We start from the raw sequence: 23,247 nt of genomic DNA, 5'->3' as shown, positions 1-23,247 counted from the left end.
TAGAGGCTTAAGTATGACATCAGTATTCTGTAGGAGGATTTGATCTTCCTCTGGATTTCTCTGCTTGATAATGTGATTAACCTTTAGAATGTCAGATACATTTTTAGAATTTGAATCAGTAGTAACAACTTATATCATGCCTTTCCATTTGTTCAATACAGTGTTGGATATTATGAGGAATACAAACAAAACCTTTCCTATTTTGTCTTAGGAGCTGATTATGCAATAGTACTTAGGTACTAAGAGGTAGCACAGAATTTAGAGAAAGCAGGATCTTACTCATATATTGCTTTTTTTGTGGCACCTAGGATTGAACCAGGGGTGCTTTACCACTGAGCTACATCCCCATCTTTCTTTTTTATTTTAAGATAGGGTTTAAGTTTCCCAGTCTGGCCTTGATCTTGAGATCTTCCTGCCTCTGCCTCCTCAACTGCTGGAAATGCAGGTGTGTACCACCACACCCGGCTCATGTATTGCTTTTATTAGAAGATAAACAGTGAAAGTAGCCAGATTATTCATTTTCCAAGGAAGTTATGTACATACTACTTTCACAGTAATGAGTTAGAAATGCATCACTGTCCTCCCTGGTTTCTTTTGCATTTATCTTCTACCAAGAGAGTATTGCTCAGATGGTGTGATTCTCTTCAGTAGATCAGAATTTCATCTGGTGGAACTGGAACTGAGTGAGCTCACTTATGTCCCATCTGTGATTGCCTTTGGGTTTATAGTAGCCTTTGGATTAATTCATCATGGCCAGTATATGACTTTATTAAGGTGGCATGTCACATTGGGTATTAATAGCCCCAAAGGAGGGAAATTATTATAGCCACTCTTTGTTAGACTAGCTGTATGCATTTCATGGGCTTTTCTAGTATGTGTATTTAGATATGTTTAGAATATGGAACCACCTGAAGTTAAAAGAATGGTGATTTTTCATAGTTTTGCCTCTTTTTTTAATATTTATTTTTTAGTTGTAGTTGGACACAATATCTTTATTTCACTTATTTATTTTTATGTGGTGCTGAGGATCGAACCCAGGGTCTTGGGTGTGCGAGGCGAGTGCTCTACCACTGAGTCACAACCCCAGCCCAAGTTTTGTCTCTTTTACCTAGCTGTCACCAGTATGATGATCAGGCTTATTAGGAAATGTTAGTATATGTTTAGGGTTTTAGTTAACTGCATTTTTTAGGGTGATTTGTAAATTGGTAGGGTAATGAGACTGCTATAAAAGCTAATGTAGTTTCAGACTACATTGATAAATTTTATGGTTTCTTGTTTGTGGGAAATAATAGCCCTTTTGTTCCCCATATTGGTCAGAACACAGTTGGAATATTACATTTACTAGACCCTGTTGACTCCATCGTCACCATTGTAAGAGAGACATAAGTTTACATGTTTCTTGGAAAACATGACTGAGATGTTGAGAATAACCACCCCAAAGGGATAACATGTCATTTATATATTAGTTGAAGAAACTGGTAATATTTTAGGAAAAAAGAAACACATAAGTCCTTATGTAAAAGAGGAAACATTAGTTGTATTTGGATTTGGGATGGGGGGAGAATACATTTTAAAAGGTGGATCAGAAAATGGAAGAAACTTCAATACCGTTGACTGAAGGTAGAATGTATGCTGTTAGGAAGTAGAACAACATGTCAAGGATATTGTCAGAGAAGGTATTAGTACTGAATAGAAGATTGGACCAGTTGTCTTCTAATGTTTGATGAAACTTAACAGTGGATAATGTTGTGGGAGATGGTAGTGCAAATAGAGTATGTAAATTACGTTTTAATGTTTGTATTATAGGTGCTTATGAATCAATAAAATGGCGAAGTATTTTATATAACTTATATGAACTTCTAGTGAATGAGATAAATCAAATAGGAAGTAGAGGAAAATATTCTTCCGGATCTCGTAATATTGCTGTCAAGGAAAATTTGATTGAATTAATGGCAGATGTTTGTCACCAGGTATAGTAAATCTTGTCATATTTTGAAATTTCCTGTTTATTTTCCTTTTGATGTTTTTTTTTTAACTTTTTTTTTTTTTTTTTTTAGTTTTAGTTGGACACAAACCTTTATTCTATTTATTTTTATGTGGTGCTGAGGATCGAACCCAGTGCCTTGCACATGCTAGACGAGCACTCTACTGCTGAGCCCCAGCCCCAGTCCCTTGATGGTTTTTTTAAAACCCTGTGCTATCATAAAAAGCCTATAAAATTACTCTGTACATATAATCATTTCTTTCAAAATGTACATATATGTATATGTAATGTTTATGTAACATAAGTGTATATTTGGTGTACAAATGTAAATGTATATGTACATTTAGTTGGACACAATATCTTTATTTCATGTATGAAATGTATGAATGTATATGTAATGTATGTATACATTTTTGGAATTACTCTTCTAAGATAACTCTTGCACATATGGGTTTAATAAAACCATTAAAACTAATAATGGAATTTCCCTTTTTTGGAGGGGTACTGGGGATTAAACTCAGGGCCACTTGACCACTGGGCCACATCCCCAGCCCTATTTTGTATTTTATTTAGAGACAGGGTCTCTATGAGTTGCTTAGTGCATTGCTTTTGCTGAATCTGGATTTGAACTCGCCATCCACCTGCTTCAGCCTCCTGAGCTACTGGTATTACAGGCATGCGTCACTACACCTGGCTTCCATTTTTAAAAGATTATCTATAGGAAATAACATGGCCCTATTCCCAATTTTTCGTTTGTTGTTAAATTAGAATTCACTTAGCATAAAGGTCAGTTTTAATGTGTGTGTTTCAGTGGTCATTAGTAATTTTAATGTTACAAAGTCATGACCACTATTTTGTTCCAGAATATTTTCATCACCCCCCAAAAATAAACCTCATACCTGTTAGCATTTAGTTCCAATTCTTGTTGTTGTTGTTTTTTAAAGTTTATTTATTTATTTATTTATTATGTGGTGCTGAGGATCCAACCCAGGGCCTCACACGTGCTAGGAAGCGCTATACCGCTGAGCCACAACCCCAGCCCTCCACTCCTTAATTTATCTTAGACTCTGGGAACCAACCATAATCTACTTCCAGTGTCTGTGCTTTGCCTGTTTTGGGCATTCCGTAGAAAATGAATCATGTACGATATGTGGTCTTTTGTGTCTGGCTTCCCTCCCTTAGCATTTCATATCATGAATCAGTACTTCATTCCTTTTTATGCCTGAATAATATTTAATTGTATTGGGAATACTGTTTTGTGTATGCATTCATTAGTTGGTGACCTAATATTTCATTAGTAAAACTTTTTTCCTAGAGATATGGTTAACATGTGATGTTTTTATTTCACTCTGTCAAATATTTTATTAATGGTAAGTTTATAATTCCTTTGAAAATAAGTTTTTGCTTTACTTGATGATTTGATGCTTGATTTCTTGATGCTTGTAGTAAATGTATCCAGAAATACCTAATCACTAATATATTACATTTTCTAAAAATGTCATTACTGTTGTGCAAAATGTTTGTTTCTTACTGTTATCATTTTTATATATTCCCATAACTTAATTATTCTTGCTTTTAGTTCCCTGTATTTTTGTTTGAAAAGAATTTTTTCCCAGATGAAATATTAAAAATAATAGCAGTGGAAAAATGTAGGTTTATTTTTATTTTATAGGTTTTTAATGAAGATACCAGATCCTTGGAGATTTCTCAGTCTTACACTACTTCACAAAGAGAATCTAGAGATTACAGTACACCTTGCAAAAGAAGGAAAATAGAACTAGGCTGGGAAGTAATAAAAGATTATCTTCAGAAATCACAAAATGATTTTGATCTTGTACCTTGGTAAATATCATCTTTTTCTCATTCAGTACCATTTCAGTCTCATTTTTTCTCCGAAAACCTCCAACAAAATCATTTTATCTCATTGGTCAGAACTAAGTCATTTGTCTACTCCCAAACCAATTATTAGCAATGGGAAATGTGGTTGCCATGACAGGTTGAGGTTAATCATTAATGGCTTGTCTCCTGGGGCCAGGGGCAGAGCCACCTTTCTTAAACATATAGACATAGCAAGTTCTAAGAAGTGGGGTACTGGAATGATAGGCAATCAGTTGTTTTCTGCCTTAAGGAATTCACTGAGTTGTACATCTTAACAGGGAAAGACTTTGGTATGCATAGCACCTTCCTATAGAATTAGATTAGGAAGAAATTAAAAATACTCTTCAGAAATCATAATAATTTTGACCTTATGTCATATAATCAGTTATTTTTCTTTCTTTATCATCTTTATTCTCATATTGCATTTGCAGATATTTAAATAATTGTGGAATTCTGTGGAGTCACAGAATATCCAGAAGTGTTAAATAACATGCCCAAGGACATTTATAAACTTAAATTATAGTTAGACTTGTGAGCAATGTACCTTTGATTTTAACTATGTTGATGGAATGTTTAAATACAATTGAGTTGTGATTAAAAGGTATATTATTTTGATATACATGTTGCTTAAGCTTGTGCTATTTTATAGTTGAAGGTACTTATTTCAGTTCTTTAATCTGTCTTTCCAGTCAAGAGTTTTTTTATTGAGTACCTGCTATATGCTAACTATTAAGTTGTCAGTCTTCCTACCATTTTAGGAAGTAGGACCTACTAAATATTAACAGCCATTTTATTTTTTATAACTTTATTTATTTTTATGTGGTGCTGAGGATCGAACCCAGTGAGGGCCCCACATGTGCTAGGCAAGCGCTCTACCACTGAGCCACAGCCCCAGTCCTAACAGCGATTTTATTTTGCGAACAGAATAGGAATTTTGAAGGTGATGCTTTAATTAAGATATTAGAAGGATATCATGTTAGTATACTTATGTATTTTCTTTTAGTTTGCTAATGGGATTGAAATATTTTCAGATTACTTTTTTCCCCCTTTCTTAGTCTTTTAACATTTTTCTTTTAGGCTACAGATCACAACTCAGTTAATATCAAAGTACCCTGCAAGTTTACCTAACTGTGAGATATCTCCATTACTAATGATACTATACCAGCTTCTGCCTCAACAGCGACATGGGGAACGCACACCATATGTTTTACGATGCCTTATCGAAGTTGCATTGTGTCAAGGCAAGAAATCAAACCTAGAAAGCTCTCAAAAATCAGATTTAGTGAAGCTCTGGATTAAAATTTGGTCTATTACACTTCGGGGTATCAGTACTGAACAAATGCAGACTGAAAACTTTGGCCTACTTGGAGCCATTATTGAAGGTAATTTAGTTGAGGTTGACAGAGAATTCTGGAAGCTATTTACTGGATCAGCCTGCAAACCTTCTGGGTAAGTTTAATATGCACTTCATCAGTTTTTACAAACACACACACACATCCTTAATCATATAAATAGTTTATTATTTTACTTAAATATTTGTATTCTTTTTAGAGATGCTTTTGTTGTTTGGCCACGAAGAGTTAATTTACAATTGTGAATATAGTTTCTGATGTGAAGAGTTACTAAGGCTAATTTTAAAGAGATTCTTTAAAGAATTATAGAGATTACATTGCTTTTATTGTAGTTTACAGTTATTTATTCAGTATTCATGAACCATATTTTTTGTAGTACTGCATACTGTTACTATAGAGAGTTATTCTTTTTAGAGCATTATAATTATACATAGTTTTGGGGCTCATTTTGACAAAATCATACATGTAAGAGATTTGATTTTAATCCCCATTTCCCCTCCGCCCCGCTTTTCCCCTTTCTCCCTTCCCCCTTCTCCCCCCCTCAACTCTACTGATATTCCTTTCACTCCTTTATTTATTTTGTTTTGATTGGTACTTTCTGCATATACAAAAAGGTGACATTCCCTTTGGTACATTTATTTATATATATATATAAATAAAAAACAGGGTTTTGTTAAATTCATTCCATATTTCTTCCTCCCTCCCTCCTTCTTGTTCTCTTCCTTCCACTCCACTGATCTTTCTGTATCTTTATGATATTGAATCCCCTCCTCCACTGCCTTCTTTCCCTTCCTTTGCTCTAACTTCCACATATGAGAGAAAACATTCAATTCTTGATTTTCTGAGTCTGATTTATTTCACTTAGTATGATTTTTTACCATTTCCTCAGAGAGCGTTTTCATCAAGACTCTCCTCAAATGTTCCTAGACTTTTTATGCCACTTTTTTTTAACTGAATGTACATGATTGCCATGTGTCTGGCACTGTCCTGAGTATTGCAGGCACAGTTGTAAATGAGATAGACAAGCTGTCTGTCCCTCACAGAGGTTACTTTTAACAGTTGTCTTCGCTTCTTTGTAGTCCTTCAGTATGCTGTTTGACTTTGGCACTGACCAACAGCGTAGTTCCAGAAACAGTAAAAAAGGGAACAGAACAAAATATATATGATGTAAATAGAAGTTTTACTTTAAAGGAATCAATAATGAGGTGGCTGTTATTTTATCAGTTAGAAGATGACTTAGAAGACAATACAGAATTGCCCCCAATTCTTCAGAGGTAATTTTGGCTTCTCACATACGGTTTGTTTTTTCTTCGTTTTGTTTTATAAGGTTTACTTTACTTATTTGATCCCAGGTGGATTTATTTTATGATAATGCAGAATTTCCCAGTATTTGGCTTAAATATTATACATTCTCTTTGTTTTTACTGTGTTCTGTTACTTTGTGCCTGGATCATTTCTGTAAAGGTCATCTCACTGTGAGAATATGGGGAATATATACATAATTCTTTTTAGTAATTTTAACTGATATATTTAAATTGTACATATTTATGGGGTACCATGTGATGTTTTGATATCTGGGTGCAATGTATATTGTTCAGATCAGGGAAAGCATATCTACTCCAAATAGTTATCATTTCTTTATAGTGAACACATTCAAAATGTAAAAAAATTATACAGCACATTATCATTATCTGAATTCACCCTAATATGCACATGGCCAGAAATTCTTTCTCCTTTAAATTAGTACCTGTTAACTACCCTTTCTCACCACATATATTTTTTTGTGTATTTATGTTTCTTTGTGATCTTCTGTAAATAGGTCCACTTTCTGACTTAATGTGGGTCCTTAATCCGTCATCATGAGAGTATATTCTGGGTGAAGTTTATTAAATTAAAGGAAAGAAGAAACAAGAAAAAGACAAAATAGGACTTAAGTCTTAGTATGGGGGAATAGAGCAGTTTGTTCACTTAACCTTTCCACATGTTGATTTGAACTTAATGACTGGAGTGCAGACCTCTAGATCCTAATGTTTTGATTCATTTTATAACCTTTTGTTTACTTTAGAAATGATCTTTAAAAATTAGATATGATTCTGCTTGCAAGCAATTTGGGAAGCAATAGTAACATAATGTATATCCTCTTTAAATTCTCCTTTCAGATATTAAAAGATTAACTACAAAAGAAAACAGTTTTAATTTAGGAACCAAATGTTACAAATAAAAATTGATAGCTAAACATGGATGTTAAAGATTTTTTTAAAATGTTTTTTGGTCTTTTAATATAAAAACTTTTCATTTTTCTTGTTAGTAATTTTCCTCATCTTATCCTGGAGAAAATTCTTGTGAGTCTTACAATGAAAAACTGTAAAGCTGTAATGAATTTGTTTCAAAGTGCACCAGAATGGTATGTTATCTGTAGAATTATTTTTAACTACAAAAATAATAATTATAGTGGGGTAGTGACTTCATGTTATTAATTATGACCTAAATTCATCAAGTAAAAAAAAAAACACACAACTATTAGGGAAAATGTTTTTGTAATTTAGTGATTATAATCTATGTTCTATAGCTTCAGATCAAGATAATTATTTTCTAATGCTCTATAGTGTAACATGACAAGTGTCATTGAAAAAAATTGAATTGTGTTGGGAAATTAGGAACATAAAATTTATATGAACTGAGTTCTTAGGTGTGACCCATTTTTTTTTATGTCACATAAAATGTTAGCTTTAAAAACTAAAAGCAATTGAAAATAAAAATAAACAAAAACTTGTTTTTATTTGATTGACTGTTGTCATTGCAATTGAAAATGACTCACTGGCATGAAGACTAATTTTTCAAAAGAGTATAAGATTTAAAAAATCCTATAATTTGAAGATATCAAAATTGAAAAAAAATGCTGTTTTTCTTTTTAATATTTTTTTAATTGGTCATTGAAATTGTAACTTGGATTTATTTTGTCTACCTGTTAGTAAAATTTGCTACCAAATAATGAAATTTAATATGTAGGTATCAAAGACCAAAAAGAAAAACCATTTAAACGCTTAACCTTTAATTTGTTAAGTGATCTTTAAGTGATATAGATGCTGGGTTCATGTCTTTGTCCTTGCCACTATCCCCCATTTTCCTCTTCCACAGACACAGTACTGAGGAATTTAACTCAGGGTCTTAATGAACGTTTGGCAAATGCTTTGTCACTGAGATACATACTCTGCTCCTTTAATTTTTTTTTTTTTTTTTTTTTTAAACTTTGAGACAGTCTCCCTCAGTTGCCTAAGCTGGCCTCAAACTTGCCATCCTAGTCAACTGAGGCATGTCCCACCACACCAGCCTTATGTTAATATTTTAATATGAAAAACATTGCTAATTTATAGAGAGAAAGTATTAGGTAATTTGGTTATAAAGATCTCATTCTCTTGAAGTGAGCAACACCGGAAAGGTAAAGAAGAGCCTTCATTCTCAGAAGTAGAACAACTGTTTCTTCAAACAACTTTTGACAAGATGGATTTTTTAACCGTTGTGGAAGAATGTGCTGTAGAAAAGTATCAATCCAGTATTGGCTTTTCTGTTCATCAAAACCTCAAGGAATCATTGGATCGCTATCTTCTGGGGTTATCAGAACGGCTTCTTAATAGTTACTCATCTGAGGTGAGACTTTTAGGAAAATGAACTAAAGCCTGTATATTAATTCAACTTTTGTAGACTGTTAATGAGGAAAAATATGAGTAGAAAAAGGCACTAAGGGTGGTGATAGGCTTGGTTTTAAAAGCAAAATGTCAAGACATGGCAACGTTTAGGGAAAACAATATGAAAAAAGGAAAACTGAAATATAATTTTGAGTACATCTCTTGTACCAGGAATTCTGGTAGACATGAAACAATTTTTTTGGTTAGGTTAATGGGGAATATGAAAGGCTGGAGCAGAAGAATTACATGATGAAACAAACCTCCCAATGGAAAGGAGAGTGACATTACATTAACAGAAGGCAACCTTATTTATTGTTTGTTTGTTCTTTGTTGTGGTTTTTGTGGTGCTGAGGTAAACACAGGGCCTTGTATATACTAGCAAGCACTTTGTCACTGAACTACATCCCCAGCCCCACAAAAGACACAATTTAAACAAATGTGTTAGATTTTGGTGTCATTGGAAGTGGAAGGAATGATTAAGAATGGTAATAAGTGGACTCGCAATTGCCCAGTTTTTAAAGTTCATTTAGGAATTTTTCAGATTTCCTTTTTACTTAAAAGAATCTCTGGCTAGGGACATAGCTCATTTGGTAGAGTGCTTGCCTTGCAAGCCAAGGCCCTGGGTTCAATCCTCAACATCAAACAAAACAAAAAAACAGCCCTCAACTTCATGTGTACTGTTTGTTCTCTTGTCAAAATTCCCTTTTGTTTCAACTTGAAATGCATTTCTGAATAATCCACATGTTCAAATCCTTACTAAAGCCTTTTTTTTTTTTTTTTACAAAAACCTAAGGCATAAAAAATTTTCATATTACTTGATATTTCAGTCTTTAAATGTCATTTACTATCTTCTTTATACCAAGGATATTTATATATGTTTTATACACAGATTTCTCTTAAAATATACCATAATTTCCTAAAGGGTATATATATTTTTATTAGGGTTTCTGTCTTCTACAATGCCTTGTTAAGTGAAAATGATTAAAAATAATTGTTGAGTAAAGTAAAACTTGTGAGCTACTCAAAGGAGTGAATTCAGTAGTCAGGTTTATTTTAAGATTATGACCTGAAGAACCAACAAGGGCAGTGTGCCTGTTTCCCCTGTCTTATTTATCTTTAATTACCGACTTTCTTCTATATCATTGTATTCACTTTCATTACAAAGTAATTTTAGTTTTGTATGTTTTCCCCTAGAATGCCATTTCCTACAATTTTGGAACAAAAAAATCTGAAAATTGTATTTTTCTGTGCAGTCTATGCACTCTTATGTTATTTTATAAAATTGTCTAAAAGTATCTACCAGCAAAAATATATTCCACTAGTTTGTGGAATCTAAAAGGCAGAATAAGGTTGTGGTTCTTCGGAAGTTTAAACTGTCTTTTTACTGTCTCTTTGTATAAATCTAATTTCTGCCACTTTAAGGAGAGAGATCCGATACTTAAGCCATTTTTGTTGATAATCCTGATTATCATAACTCTGTAGTGATCTTGCAGGTATTTCTAAAGATATTCAGAACATTTCACCTTTAACTCAGCTGAAATTTTGTTCCTTCATATGTACACAAAACTTGGCTCTCACAAAGTAATTCCAGAATATTCAGAATTATTTATGAAATCCATTTTTAAAAAATATTTTTCTGGTTTATTTTAAGATTACGAATTCAGAAATACTAGTCCGGTGTTCAAGTCTTTTGGTGGGTGTTCTTGGCTGCTATTGTTATACTGGTATAGTATCTGAAGAGGAAGCACATAAATCAGAATTATTCCAGAAAGCCAAGGTAGGAAAATTTATGCTAAAGTTTTAGATAAATTTGAATTTCCTGATAAAATTGTTACATACAGCAAAATTTTATGCAGATTGAGCATCCCTAATCTGAATTGCTTCAAAACTGAAGATTTTTGAGTGCTAACATAACAAATAGAGAATTCCACACCTGAAATAGGCACATAACATAAACTTGTACAAGATTACCTTCAGGCCATGTGTATGGTCTATGAAATAGATGAATTTTATGTTTAGACTTAGATCTCATCTTCAGATATTTTATTACATATATGCAAATACTAGAAAACCTTAAAAAATTTGAACTATGAAACCCTTCTGATCCCAAGCATTTTGAATAAGAGATACTCACCTGTATTTCTTTCATTTATGCAGTCTGAAAAGCAATGATACTGTCCTTCCTTAAGATTTAAAATTTTTATAAGCCACTATAAATATAGTAAATTAAATAATCTCACATTAAAATTTATTTTTATATATGCTTTTAAAAGTTTTCCTTGTAATGATTTATCCCAAAGAATCCTTGATTAAAGGTATTAATCAACTATGCTCTAAGCTTTTGTTTGGTCTCTGTACCACTCTGTGGTACAATTTGCAGTGAGAAAAGGGTATGATATTTGTCAACATTTTGATTGTTCATAATTTATAATTTTATTGTATGACCATGTGCAGCACCTGAAAACATTTAATTTTTGGCCCTTAAGTGAAACTTTGAAAAGCAATACTAAAGTATAATTTTAACTGGAATTTGTATTTTTTTCTTTTACTGTTTTTAATAGTCTCTAATGCAGTGTGCAGGAGAAAGTATCTCTCTATTTAAAAATAAGACAAGTGAAGAATCTAGAATTGGTACATTGAGAAATATGATACATCTTTGTATAAGTTGCTTGTGTAACTGTACCAAGGTAAGCCATTCTTACTTGGTAGTATACCCTGTTCATGGGATAGGTTTCTTGGTGCTGCTGGTGTGGTTTTTTGGTCCATTCATAAGTTTATAAACTGATTTAAAATTAAATGGAATGCTAAAGAAAGGAAATATACAGAGAAATAAATAAATATTTAACCTGAGTTTCTCATGAAACTAATTTCATTATTTCAGGAAAGTTGCTGAGATTGTCTTACCACTTGTATATATTACTACATAGATGAATTTTTTGTTGCTAACATATTTTCATTCATTTAATAACAATTTGCCCACAAGTATGTAATGTGCATAACACTGTACTTGAGTTAATGAGATAAATTAACTCCAGTGCAAACATTACTTTCTTTTACCCAGATAATCTTACATAAATTTGATAGAGAATGATACTATATAATTGTTGTTTTGATTTGGAGCAGGCTTTGATTTCAACCAGGCCAGAGTGTTGATAATAATTGGAAACGTCTTGGAGAGCTAATAGATGAGCATAAGTCAGTATTATTAACATAACGTTTTATTGGTTTTGAGATGTATTATTCAGCATTTTGATATAAATAGGGAAGGAGAAAAGTGAAAAAATAAATTCTGGCCTATAATTGTCACTTACTTAGGTTTGGAATCAATAGGTGATACTTTAATGTTGGTTAAACCAATGAAAGAATTTTGATAAAGTTATTATTACTCTAAGAAAAGAGGTTAATATTTTTGAAACAACTTGTATGTTGAGCTAAAAGTGAGCTCTTTACCTACATTTTATTTAAGATAAAGAAAATATTATTACCAAGAATAATTGTTTTTATTTTTTGTTATTTGTCTCAATTATAGCAGAATCCAAGTAAGATTGTATCAGTTTTTTTCCTACGATTGTTAACATCAAAGCTGATGAATGACATTGCAGAAATTTGTAAAAGTTTAGTAAGTATACTTTGTTACAAGCATATTTCATTTCTAAGATGACTTTTGTAATTGAAATATCAAATAGGGATACATTTCACAATGTATAACAATTTACTTTTTTATAAATGGAAATATATAAATATATATATATATATTTATGAATGTAAATGTTATATAAGTTATAACTTTAATAAATTAAAGTTATTTGGCTTGGGGAGAACCAAATTGCCTCTTAATACCAATACCTTGATTGCCTCTTAATATCAATACATAGGATAGTTCCTGGGTTTTAGTTTCCCAATAAAAAATAGACTGAAAAATTGGGGACCAATCATCCAGGCTCATAACTATTTCTGTGTGACAGTACAACAAAATTCAAAATAATTCTGTCATCCTTAAGAAACTGACAAAACATTGCCAAACAGGCAACATGTTTTTGTTGTGATATTTTTCTTCTTCTGTACAAATGGGCTTATACTTACACTGTATCTTCTCTATTGACTGAAACAATGCCTCTGCACATCATAGATACTTGAATATCTATTAAGTGGAAAAATATTTATTTAAAGGATATAGGAGAAATTCTAGTTAGGGACTTGCTTGTTCAAAAGTAATGTGAATTTTACTTTTTGTTTTTTGAGATAGGATCTCTGTATGTTGCCCAGGCTTACCTCAAATTCCTGAGCTCAAGCTATCTTCCTCAGCCTTCTGAGTAGGTAGAACTATAGATGTTTCAGGTGCACTCCACACCACTATACCTGAGCTGGATTTTATTTTATTTTTTGGTACTAGGGATTTAAGTAAGGGGCACTCAACCACTGAGCCACATCCCCAGCCCTATTTTTAATTTTTTTTTATTGATTTAAAAAAAATAAAATAAATGACAGTAGAATGCATTACAATTCTTATTACACATATACAGCACAATTTTTCATATCTCTGGTTATATAAAGTATGTTGACACCAATTCATGTCTTCATACATGTACTTTGGATAATGATGTCTATCACATTCCACCACCCTTGCTAACTCCCTGCTCCCTCTCTTTCCCTCCCTCCCCTCTGCCCTATCTAGAGTTCCTCTATTCCTCCCATGCTCCCTCTCCCTACCCCACTATGAATCAGCCTTCTTATGTCAAACAAAACATTCAGCATTTGTTTTTTTGGGATTGGCTAACTTCTCCAATGCCTTCCATTTACGTGCAAATGCCATGATTTTGTTCTCTTTTATTGCTGAGTAAAAGTCCATTGTGTATATATGCCACATTTTTTTTTTTATCCATTCATCTACTGAAGCGCATCTAGATTGGCTCCACAGTTTAGCTATTGTGAGTTGTGCTGCTGTAAACATTGATGTGGCTGTGTCCCTGTAGTATGCTGTTTTTAAGTCCTTTGGTATAGTCTGAGGAGAGGGATAGCTATGTCAAGTGGTTTCATTCCCAGGTTTCCAAGGAATCTCTATACTGCTTTCCATATTGGCTGCACCAATTTGCAGTCCCACCAGCAATGTATGAGTGTACCTTTTCCACACATCCTCTCCAATACTTGTTATTGTTTGTCTTCATAATGGCTGCCATTCTGACTGGAGTGAGATGGTATCTTAGAGTAGTTTTGATTTGCATTTCTCTGATTGCTAGACATGATGAGTGTTTTTTCGTATATTTGTTGATTGATTGTATATCCTCTTCTGAGAAGTGTCTGTTCAGGTCCTTGGCCCATTTGTTGATTGAGTTATTTGTTTTTTCGGTGCTTAGCTTTTTGAGTTCTTTATATACCCCAGAGATTAGTGCTTTATCTGATGTGTGAGGGGTAAAAATTTGCTCTCTGGAAGTAGGCTCTCTATTCACCTCACAGATTGTTTCTTTTGTTGAGAAGAAACTTTTTAGTTTGAATCCATCCCATTTATTGATTCTTGGTTTTAATTTTTGTAGTATCAGAGTCTTATTAAGGAAGTTGGGGCCTAATCCCACATGATGAAGATTAGGGCCTACTTTTTCTTCTATTAGACGCAGGAAGGGTCTTTGGTTTAATTCCTAGATCCTTGATCCATTTTGAGTTAACTTTTGTGCATGCTGAGAGATAGGGATTCAATTTCATTTTGTTGCATATGGATTTCCAGTTTTCCCAGCACCGTTTGTTGAAGATGCTGTCTTTTCTCCAGTGCATGTTTTTGGCACCTTTGTCTAATATAAGATAGTTGTAATTTTGTGGGTTAGTCTCTGTGTCCTCTATTCTGTACCATTGGTCTACCAGTCTATTTTGGTGCCAGTACCATGCTGTTTTTGTTACTATTGCTCTGTAGTATACTTTAAGGTCTGGTATAGCGATACCATCTGTTTCACTCTTCCTGCTAAGGATAGCTTTAGCTATTCTGGGTCTCTTCTTTTTCCAGATGAAATTTATGATTGCTTTTTCTATTTCTATGAGGAATGACATTGGGATTTTGATCGGAATTGCATTAAATCTGTATAGTGCTTTTGGTAGTATAGTCATTTTGATAATATTAATTATGCCTATCCAGTTGCAAGGTAGATCTTTTCATCTTCTAAGGTCTTCTTTGATTTCTTTCTTTAGGGTTCTATAGTTTTCATTGTATAGATCTTTCACCTGTTTCGTTAAGTTGATTCTCAAAGGGTTTTTTTGTTTGTTTGTTTTGTTTTTGAGGTTATTGTGAATGGGGTAGTTTTCCTCATTTCCTTCTCAGAGGCTTTGTCACTGATACACAGAAATGCCTTTGATTCATGGGTGTTGATTTTATATCCTGCTACTTTGCTGAATTCATTTACTAGTTCTAGCAGTTTTCTGGTGGAACTTTTTGGGTCTTCTAGGTATAGAATCATATCGTCAGCAAATAGTGCTAATTTAAGTTCTTCTTTTCCTATACATATCCCTTTGATTTCTTTCATCTGTCCAATTGCTCTGGCCAGTGTTTCAAGAACTTTGTAAATTGAAGTGGTGAAAGAGGGCATCCCTGTCTTGTTCCAGTGTTTAGCGGGAATTCCTATAATTTTTCTTCATTTAGAATTATGTTGGCCTGAGGCTTAGCATAGATAGTCTTTAAGATGTTGAGATATGTTCCTGTTATCCCTAGTTTTTCTAGTGTTTTGAACAAAAAGGGGTGCTGTATTTTGTCAAATGCTTTTTCTGCATCTATTGAGATGATCATATGATTCTTATCTTTAAGTCTATTGATGTGATGAATTACATTTATTAATTTTCATATGTTGAACCATCCTTGTATCCTGGGATGAATCCCACTTGTCATGGTGCACGATGTTTTTGAATTCGATTTGCTAGAGTTTTATTGAGAATTTTTGCATCTATTTTCATTAGCGATATTGGCCTGAAGTTTTTTTTCTTTGATGTGTCTTTGCCTGGTTTTAGGGTCAGGATGTTATTGGCCTCATAGATTGAGTTGGAAGTGCTGCCTCTTTTTCTATTTCCTAAAATAAATTGAAGGGTATTGGTATTAGTTCTTCTTTAAAGGTCTTGTAGAACTCGGCTGTGTATGCATCCGGTCCTGGGCTTATCTTGGTTGGTAAGCTTCTGATGGTGTCTTCTATTTCATCACTTGATATTTGTCTGTTTAAATCGTGTATATCTTAATGATTCAATCGGCAAATCATATGACTTAAGAAATTTAGATGCCTTCAGTGTCTTCTATTTTATTGTAGTATAATTTTTCAAAATAATTTCTAATTATTCTTTGTATTTCTGTAGTATCTGTTGTGATATTACCTTTTTTTATCACGTTTGCTGGTAATTTGAGTTTTCTCTCCCCTTCTCTTCGTTAGCATAGCTAAGAGTGTGTCAATTTTATTTATTTTTTTTAAATAACCAACTTTTGGTCAATTTTTTCAATTTTTTTTTATTTCATTGATTTCAGCTCTAATTTTAATTATTTCTTGTCCTCTGCTTTTGCCGCTGATTTGTTGTTGTTTTTCTAGGGTTTTGAGATGTAATGTGAGGTCATTTATTTGTTGACTTTTTCTTCTTTTGAAGAATGAACTCCATGCAATGAACTTTGCTCTTGGAACTGCTTTCATTGTGTCCAAGAGATTTCCATATCTTGTGTCTATGTTCTCATTTACCTCTAAGAATTTTTTAATCTCCTTGATGTCTTCTGCAACCCAATGTTCATTCAGTAGCATATTGTTTAGTGTCCAGGTGATGGAGAAATTTTTATTTTTTATTTTGTTATTGATTTCCAATTGCATTTAATTATGATCCGATAGAATGCATGGTAATATCTCTACTTTTTTGTATTTGTTTAAAGTTGCTTTGTGGCATATATTATGGTCTATTTTAGAGAAGGATCCATGTGCTGCTGAGAAGAAAGTGTATCCACTAGATGCCGGTTGAAATATTCTATACATGTCAGTTAAGTCTAAGTTATTGATTATATTATTGAGTTCTATAGTTTCTTTATTCAACTTTTATTTGAAAGATTTTTACAGTGATGAACGAGGTGTGTTAAAGTCACCCAAAATTATTTGTTGTGGTCTATTTGACTCTTGAACTTGAGAAGAGTTTGTTTGATGAACATTGTTTGGGGCATATATATTTATGATTATTATGTCTTGTTGGTGTATGGTTCTCTTGAGCAGTATGTAATGTCCATCTTTATCCCTTTTGATTAACTTTGGCTTAAAGTCTACTTTATATGATACAAGTGTGGAAACCCCTGCTTGCTTTAGCAGTCCATGTAAGTGGTATGATTTTTCCCAACCTTTCATCTTCAGTCTGTGCATGTCTTTTCCTATCAGATGAGTCTCGTGAAGGCAGCATATTGTTGGGTCTTTTTTTTAATCCAGTCTGCTAGCGTATGTCTTTTGATTGGTGAGTTTAAGCCATTAACATTCAGGGTTATTATTGAGACATGGTTTGTATCACCAGCCATATTTGTTTACTTTTGTTGTTTAACTTGACTTGATTTTCTTCTTTGACTAGTTTTCCTTTATGGTACTACCTCCCTCTGCTGATTTTCATTGTTGTTTTTCGTTTCCTCTTCATGAATTATTTTGCCAAGGATGTTTTATCGTGCCAGTTTTCTAGCTATAAATTCCTTTAACTTTTGTTTATTGTGGAAAGTTTTTATTTCATCTTCAAATCTAAAGCTTAATTTTGCTGGATACAAGATTCTTGGTTGGCACCATTTTCTTCCAGAGCTTGATATATGTTGTTCTAGGATCTTCTAGCTTTCATAGTCTGTGTTGAAAAATCTGCCATTATCCTAATTGGTTTTCCTTTCTCTTGTGGCTTTTAAAATTCTCTTATTCTGTAGGTTGGGCTTTTTTATATAATATACCTTGGTGTGGATCTGTTGTGATTTTGTACATTTGGTGTCCTTTAGGCTTCTTGAGTTTGGATTTCCAGTTCATTCTTCATGTTTGGAAAGTTTTCTGATATTATTTCATTGAATAGATTGTTCATTCCTTTGGTTTGGACCTCCATACTTTCCTCTATCCCAATAACTCTTAAATTTGGTCTTTTTACGCTATCCCATGCTATCCCATACTTCTTGAATGTTTTGCTTGTGGTTTCTTACCTTTATGACTGTGTGGTCTACGTTCTTTTTAAGATTATATATCTTCAAGTGGTCTACTCTGTGATGCTTTCATTTGAGATTTTAATTCGGTTTATTGTTTCTTTCATTTCAATGATTTCTATTTAGTTTCTTTTTTCTTTTTTTTTTTGGTTAGAACCTCTATCTCCCTGTTGAGGTCATCTTCTGCTTCCTGGATTTGCTTATGTAGCTCCTTGTTGACGTGATCTTTCACTGCTTGTATTTGCTCTCTTATATCTTCCTTGAGATCACAGAACATTTTAACCATATGTATTCTGAACTCTTCTCTGTCATTTTTTTCTGCTGTGGCTGCCAATGATTCTAATGATATGGTGTCTTTATTTGTTTGGGATACTTTCTTCCCTTGTCTTTTCATGTTGCTCATGTGTCTTCCTTTCTACCTCTGTGGGTCAGGGTATTATTGTTTTTACCCTGTAGGTTTGTAGTGCGTTTGTAAGGTTCCAAGATCCCTCTTTTGTGAGGAAGGACAATGTTAACAGATCCAATATCAACAATATATCACCTATGAACAATTTGTTGTTATTGAGATGTTTACAGTTTAGTCTCAATATACAGAGATGTTGGATTCAATTATTATCTAAAATATAAACAGTAGTTTTATAAAAAGATTTACAGTTTCTGACCCTGAACAGTGAACTCAGGGTGGGGCGTAGGACAATATGCTGAGGAGGAAGGATGTGAGGATACAGAGTTAATATATCTTAGGAAATGTGAAAGAGAAATCTAATGAAGCGGGTTAGTAGCAAGAAAATAAACAGGAAGTCATTTAGGGTAGACAAGTATGTGGATAGACAGTAGAGTACATAAAACAAAGACACATATATATTAAGAAAAATGCAGGATGTTAAAATAGCAAAATTTGGAGGGGGAAAGAAAAAGGAAAGAAGAAAGAAGAGAAAAAAGGGGGGCATATACAATACTGCTATATTATATTATTCAGATGACACAGCCCTCAAAATCCTATTTCATGCAAAGTTCTTCATTTCACATATGTTGGGGATATGAGGGCCGGAGGATAGAGGGGTAGAAGAAAAAGAGAAAAAAAAATTCTTGAAAGAAGAAACCAGGGTTTTTGCTAGTTTTAGAGATCCGTATCATTTCTGTTTCTCTTCTCATCTAATAGGTGGGGTTGTCTGTTTCAAGCTGGTGTCTCTGCCCTCAGCATGGTGTAGGTAACCAGGATGGGAAGACTGGTCCTCATGTAGGTCCTCTGGAAGTGGAGAGTGCCACCCACCAGTCCTTGCAGAGAGATTGCACTTCACAGGTCTCTTTTTGGGACTGCTTGTCTGACTTGAGCACCTGGTATTATCTCCCTCTCTTGCCTGGGGATTTCCCAGTTTCTGGTCTTTTAGGCTCCAAACTTTAGTCCCGTATTTCTCTCACTTAGCATTTCCCAACTGCAAGACCTCTCACACCACGGCTCACACTAGGTGGGCGGTGCCCTGGTCACACTGCACACCTGTGCAACTAAGAGCTGTTTTTGTGTTTGGTGGTCACTGTGCCGAGTTATCGCCACTGGTGTGTGTGTGGGGGGGAGTTAGATACTTGGTACCTGGCCAGATGGAGATCTGATCTGAGAGCTGCCCCCACCAAATATGGTGAGAATGGTTCTCAAAGATGGAGGTGGTCTGCTTTCAGGGCCTGGGTGTCTGGTGAGGTGGGGGGAGCTGGGGAGTGGCGTTGTGCTGTGGATAGGTAGTAGCTAAGTGACCTGTGTGGGAACGGAGCAGTCTGGAGTTCTGCAGAAGTGCTGATAGGTGATTCTGCTAAGGCGCTTGCGAGCTGTGCATGGGCTAGCACTGTGGGTTTTGGGTTTCGGGAGTCAGGGGTCTGGAGTCCTGCTCAAATGCTGAGGCTCTGAGCCCTTCATTGGGGGTCACAGCACTGGTGATTAGTGCGGAAATCAGCTGAATAGGGGTCCTCTTACACTCTCTGAGATGCAGTATTCCGAGTAGCTGAAATCTGGGTCACGGAGCAACACAGAATGCTGCCTCCCTCTGCTCCGCCATCTTGGAATCCCCCCTATTTTGTATTTTATTTAGAGACAGGGTCTCACTGAGTTGTTTAATGCCTCATGATTCCTGAGGCTGGCTTTGAACTCTCGATCCTCCTATCTTAGCCTCCCAGGCCGCTGGCATTACAGGCATGTGCCACTGCGCCTGGATGAATTTTACTTTTCGAAGGATGTTGTCATTGTCCTCCAAAAGTCGTAACAGTTTATGTTTTTTCCCCACATCCCCATTAATTTTGGGAATTACATAAAAATGAAATTTAAAGAAGTTTTATGTATTTAAATTTTAGTTATAGTTATTTATGGGATAAAAAGTGGTAATATGGTATTCAAATACAATGGAATTGTAGGACTTCTTAATGTAATAAATTATTTTAAAAATTTGTGTATTATTCTGTTATCTAGACATAGTTTGTATACCCATTTTCCTGTGAATTTTCAATCGGGTGAATTTTAACTACACCATGATTCTGAAAGAAGCCAACTTGAATATCTTTATTTCTCTTGTTTGAAGGCATCCTTTATCAGAAAGCCACTTGACCATGGAGAGGTAGACTCAATGAATGATGATACTGATGAAAATCTAAAGGAGGTAGAGGATTTGTCTTCCATGGATCTTTTTAAAGATTACCCTGTTGATAGTGTGAGTGATGCAAGTGATTCTGGGGAGAGCCAAAGTACTGTTGGTAAATACATCTTTACTGCTTTGGATTTCTTTTACCTCTTTATAATAATTTGGCATTAGAAAAGGTGTCACTGGTATCAACTTTATGCTTTTATTTTTTCTTTGAGTCTGTTAAGATTGTTCCTTTATACTTTTTGGTTTTTCTGATTTTAGTTGTATTTATTAGTTTCCTATTTTGTTCTTCATGGGAAGAATTTAAAGAAGTAAAATCCCACGATAGATTATTTGCACACTGGGAAGTTGGATGTTTGAATTAGTACTCAAAGTATGTGACTAATGTGCCTCTTAGAGTGAAGGAATTTTGTTTGCTTTTTGATTTTTTAGGTGCCATGAATCCGTTAGCTGAAGAATATCTGTCAAAGCAAGATCTACTTCTTTTAGACATGCTCAAGTTCTTGTGTATGTGTGTAACCTCGTCTCAAGCCAATCCTGTATCATTTAGAGCAGCTGATATAAGGAGAAAATTGTTAATGCTAATTGATTCTAGCATACTAGATCCTACTAAATCTCTTCATCTCCACATGGTGAGTCAAGTAGTACAAAGAAGCTCTTCAGTTCAATCTGGTATTGCTGACTAATACAGTAACCTGACGTGTAAGAATCACATAGTGCCTTTGAAAACTTAAATGAATCTGAAGCTGACTGTAAAAATGGCACATAACATTATGTTTGAAGTTTGCATTTTACCTTTGATCTGATATTATTGATGGATCTCTGTATTCTAGTTCATCATTATAGGGTTTGTTTATTTTTCTCTGTCCAAATTTGTAGTACCCTTTTCTGGCAGTAAAAAGTCCTGGCTTCCCATATACATTTAGTAGTTTACTGAGTAACCTTATTTGTAACTAATTTCCTGACCATGTGGACTATTTCCTTAAACCCAGTTTTTGTGAACATTTGGGTAGAACCCTTGACACAGAGTAGCTGCTGGTTGGGTCCCCAGGTTATGTCTTCAGTTATTGTAAGTTTGACAAACACACCTGATGAGTCCCTCCTTACGTCAGACATGCATATTGAGTCCCTGATGGAATCTTGACCATGTTCTTATCCTTAATGAACATGCACATTGAACCTCTAGCCCTAGCAAACAGGTTCGGTTGTGTCTTGTTGGAGTCCCTGCTTTGACCCTGCCAGACTCCCTACAGGATTGGCTTGAGACGAGGTTACACACACACATAGTTGTATTTATTAGTTTCCTATTTCCTTGACCAAGGAAAGGGTTACATGCTTTTCTTGACGCTTTGATGTTTAAAGTCATTTCAAGATAGTCAGTACCATCACATACAACTCTCATTTAAATATTGAAAAGGGCCAGTATGGTACTGCATACCTGTAATCCCAGCTGCTTGGGAGGCTGAGGCAGGAAGATCCAGTTTCAAGGCTAACGGTCAATTTACCAAGACCTTGTCTCAAATTTTTAAAAAATGGGCTGGGAATGTACCTCGGTGGTAGGGTACCCCTTGGTTAAATACTAGTACCACCTGAAAATTAAAAAGAAAAGGATCATTTAATTTTCTTTGTTAATATCTGCCAAGAGATAAGAAATATTTTTCTATATACAGATGATAAAGAGAAAAAAAATCTCTTAAGATTTTTCTAGTGTATATAGGAAATATTTGGCAGTTCTCAAAAACTGGTTGCCTAGTTATCACTATCAATCCTTTGGTACTGAGGATTGAACCCAGAGGTGCTTTGCAACTGAGCTATATCCCCAGCTTTTTATTTTTCATTTTGAGACAGAGTCTACCTAAGTTGCTTAGGGCCTAAGTTGCTGAGCCTGGTTTTGAATTTGAGATACTGCTCTCTCAGCATCCTGTGTAACTGTGATTACAGGTGTATGCTTGGTTTCATCACTGCCATTCTAACTAGTAGTTGTTACCCAGCCCTTTGTATCCATGCTACCATGTAGACCCATACATGGTTGCCATATAGGAAGATAGATCAGGGTACTTCTTTCCTGTACATAATTATCTCTGCTTTCCAAAATTTATTAATTGAATAATTTTTAACCATTTTACTCTTACACCAACCATTATCTTGGGAGTATAGGGACATAATATAGTTTCAGGATCTTGCTTTAATATCTTAATTGCAACAATGATAATAATGATTAATTATTAAATTCCCAGTATAAAGGCTACACCTTTATGGTTATTTTCTCTAAACCTCACAGTTGTCTGGCTGTTTAAGTAATATGTGTCCATTTTATGGGTGAGGGTTCAAGTCCCCAGAATATAAAGCCAGGTTTTTATAATATACAAATTAATATTGTTGTCTAGGATTTATGTTTTTAGTTTTTTTCATTTGAGTTCTACAGAGTAATTTGATTTACTGTGTTAGTTACATATATGCATACACCATGAATTTGAACCCTATTTGATAAGAGAACCCTATTTGAACCCTTTTTTCTTATATGCTCTATTAAAAATATTTACAGCCTTGCATGTGTACATGTACAAATGAA

At 34.2% G+C, this 23,247-nt stretch overlaps 1 protein-coding gene across 1 annotated transcript in view; it reads left to right on the top strand.

Annotated features, from left to right (window-relative positions):
- Atm (ATM serine/threonine kinase) overlaps positions 1-23,247 on the top strand; it is a 149,532-nt gene that overhangs the window by 23,747 nt on the left and 102,538 nt on the right. The window contains exons 8-18 of the mRNA XM_048795615.1: positions 1,807-1,970; positions 3,657-3,826; positions 4,940-5,311; positions 6,294-6,488; positions 7,523-7,618; positions 8,637-8,862; positions 10,552-10,677; positions 11,462-11,587; positions 12,430-12,519; positions 20,613-20,784; positions 21,108-21,307. Coding sequence (XP_048651572.1) covers positions 1,807-1,970; positions 3,657-3,826; positions 4,940-5,311; positions 6,294-6,488; positions 7,523-7,618; positions 8,637-8,862; positions 10,552-10,677; positions 11,462-11,587; positions 12,430-12,519; positions 20,613-20,784; positions 21,108-21,307 — 1,937 coding nt within the window. The remainder of the gene's footprint in view (positions 1-1,806; positions 1,971-3,656; positions 3,827-4,939; positions 5,312-6,293; positions 6,489-7,522; positions 7,619-8,636; positions 8,863-10,551; positions 10,678-11,461; positions 11,588-12,429; positions 12,520-20,612; positions 20,785-21,107; positions 21,308-23,247) is intronic.

Source organism: Marmota marmota, unplaced genomic scaffold (assembly GCF_001458135.2).
Source record: "Marmota marmota marmota unplaced genomic scaffold, marMar, whole genome shotgun sequence".
In the NCBI taxonomy this organism is placed as follows: Eukaryota; Metazoa; Chordata; class Mammalia; order Rodentia; family Sciuridae; genus Marmota; species Marmota marmota.
This window is presented reverse-complemented; position numbering and strand designations above follow the sequence as displayed.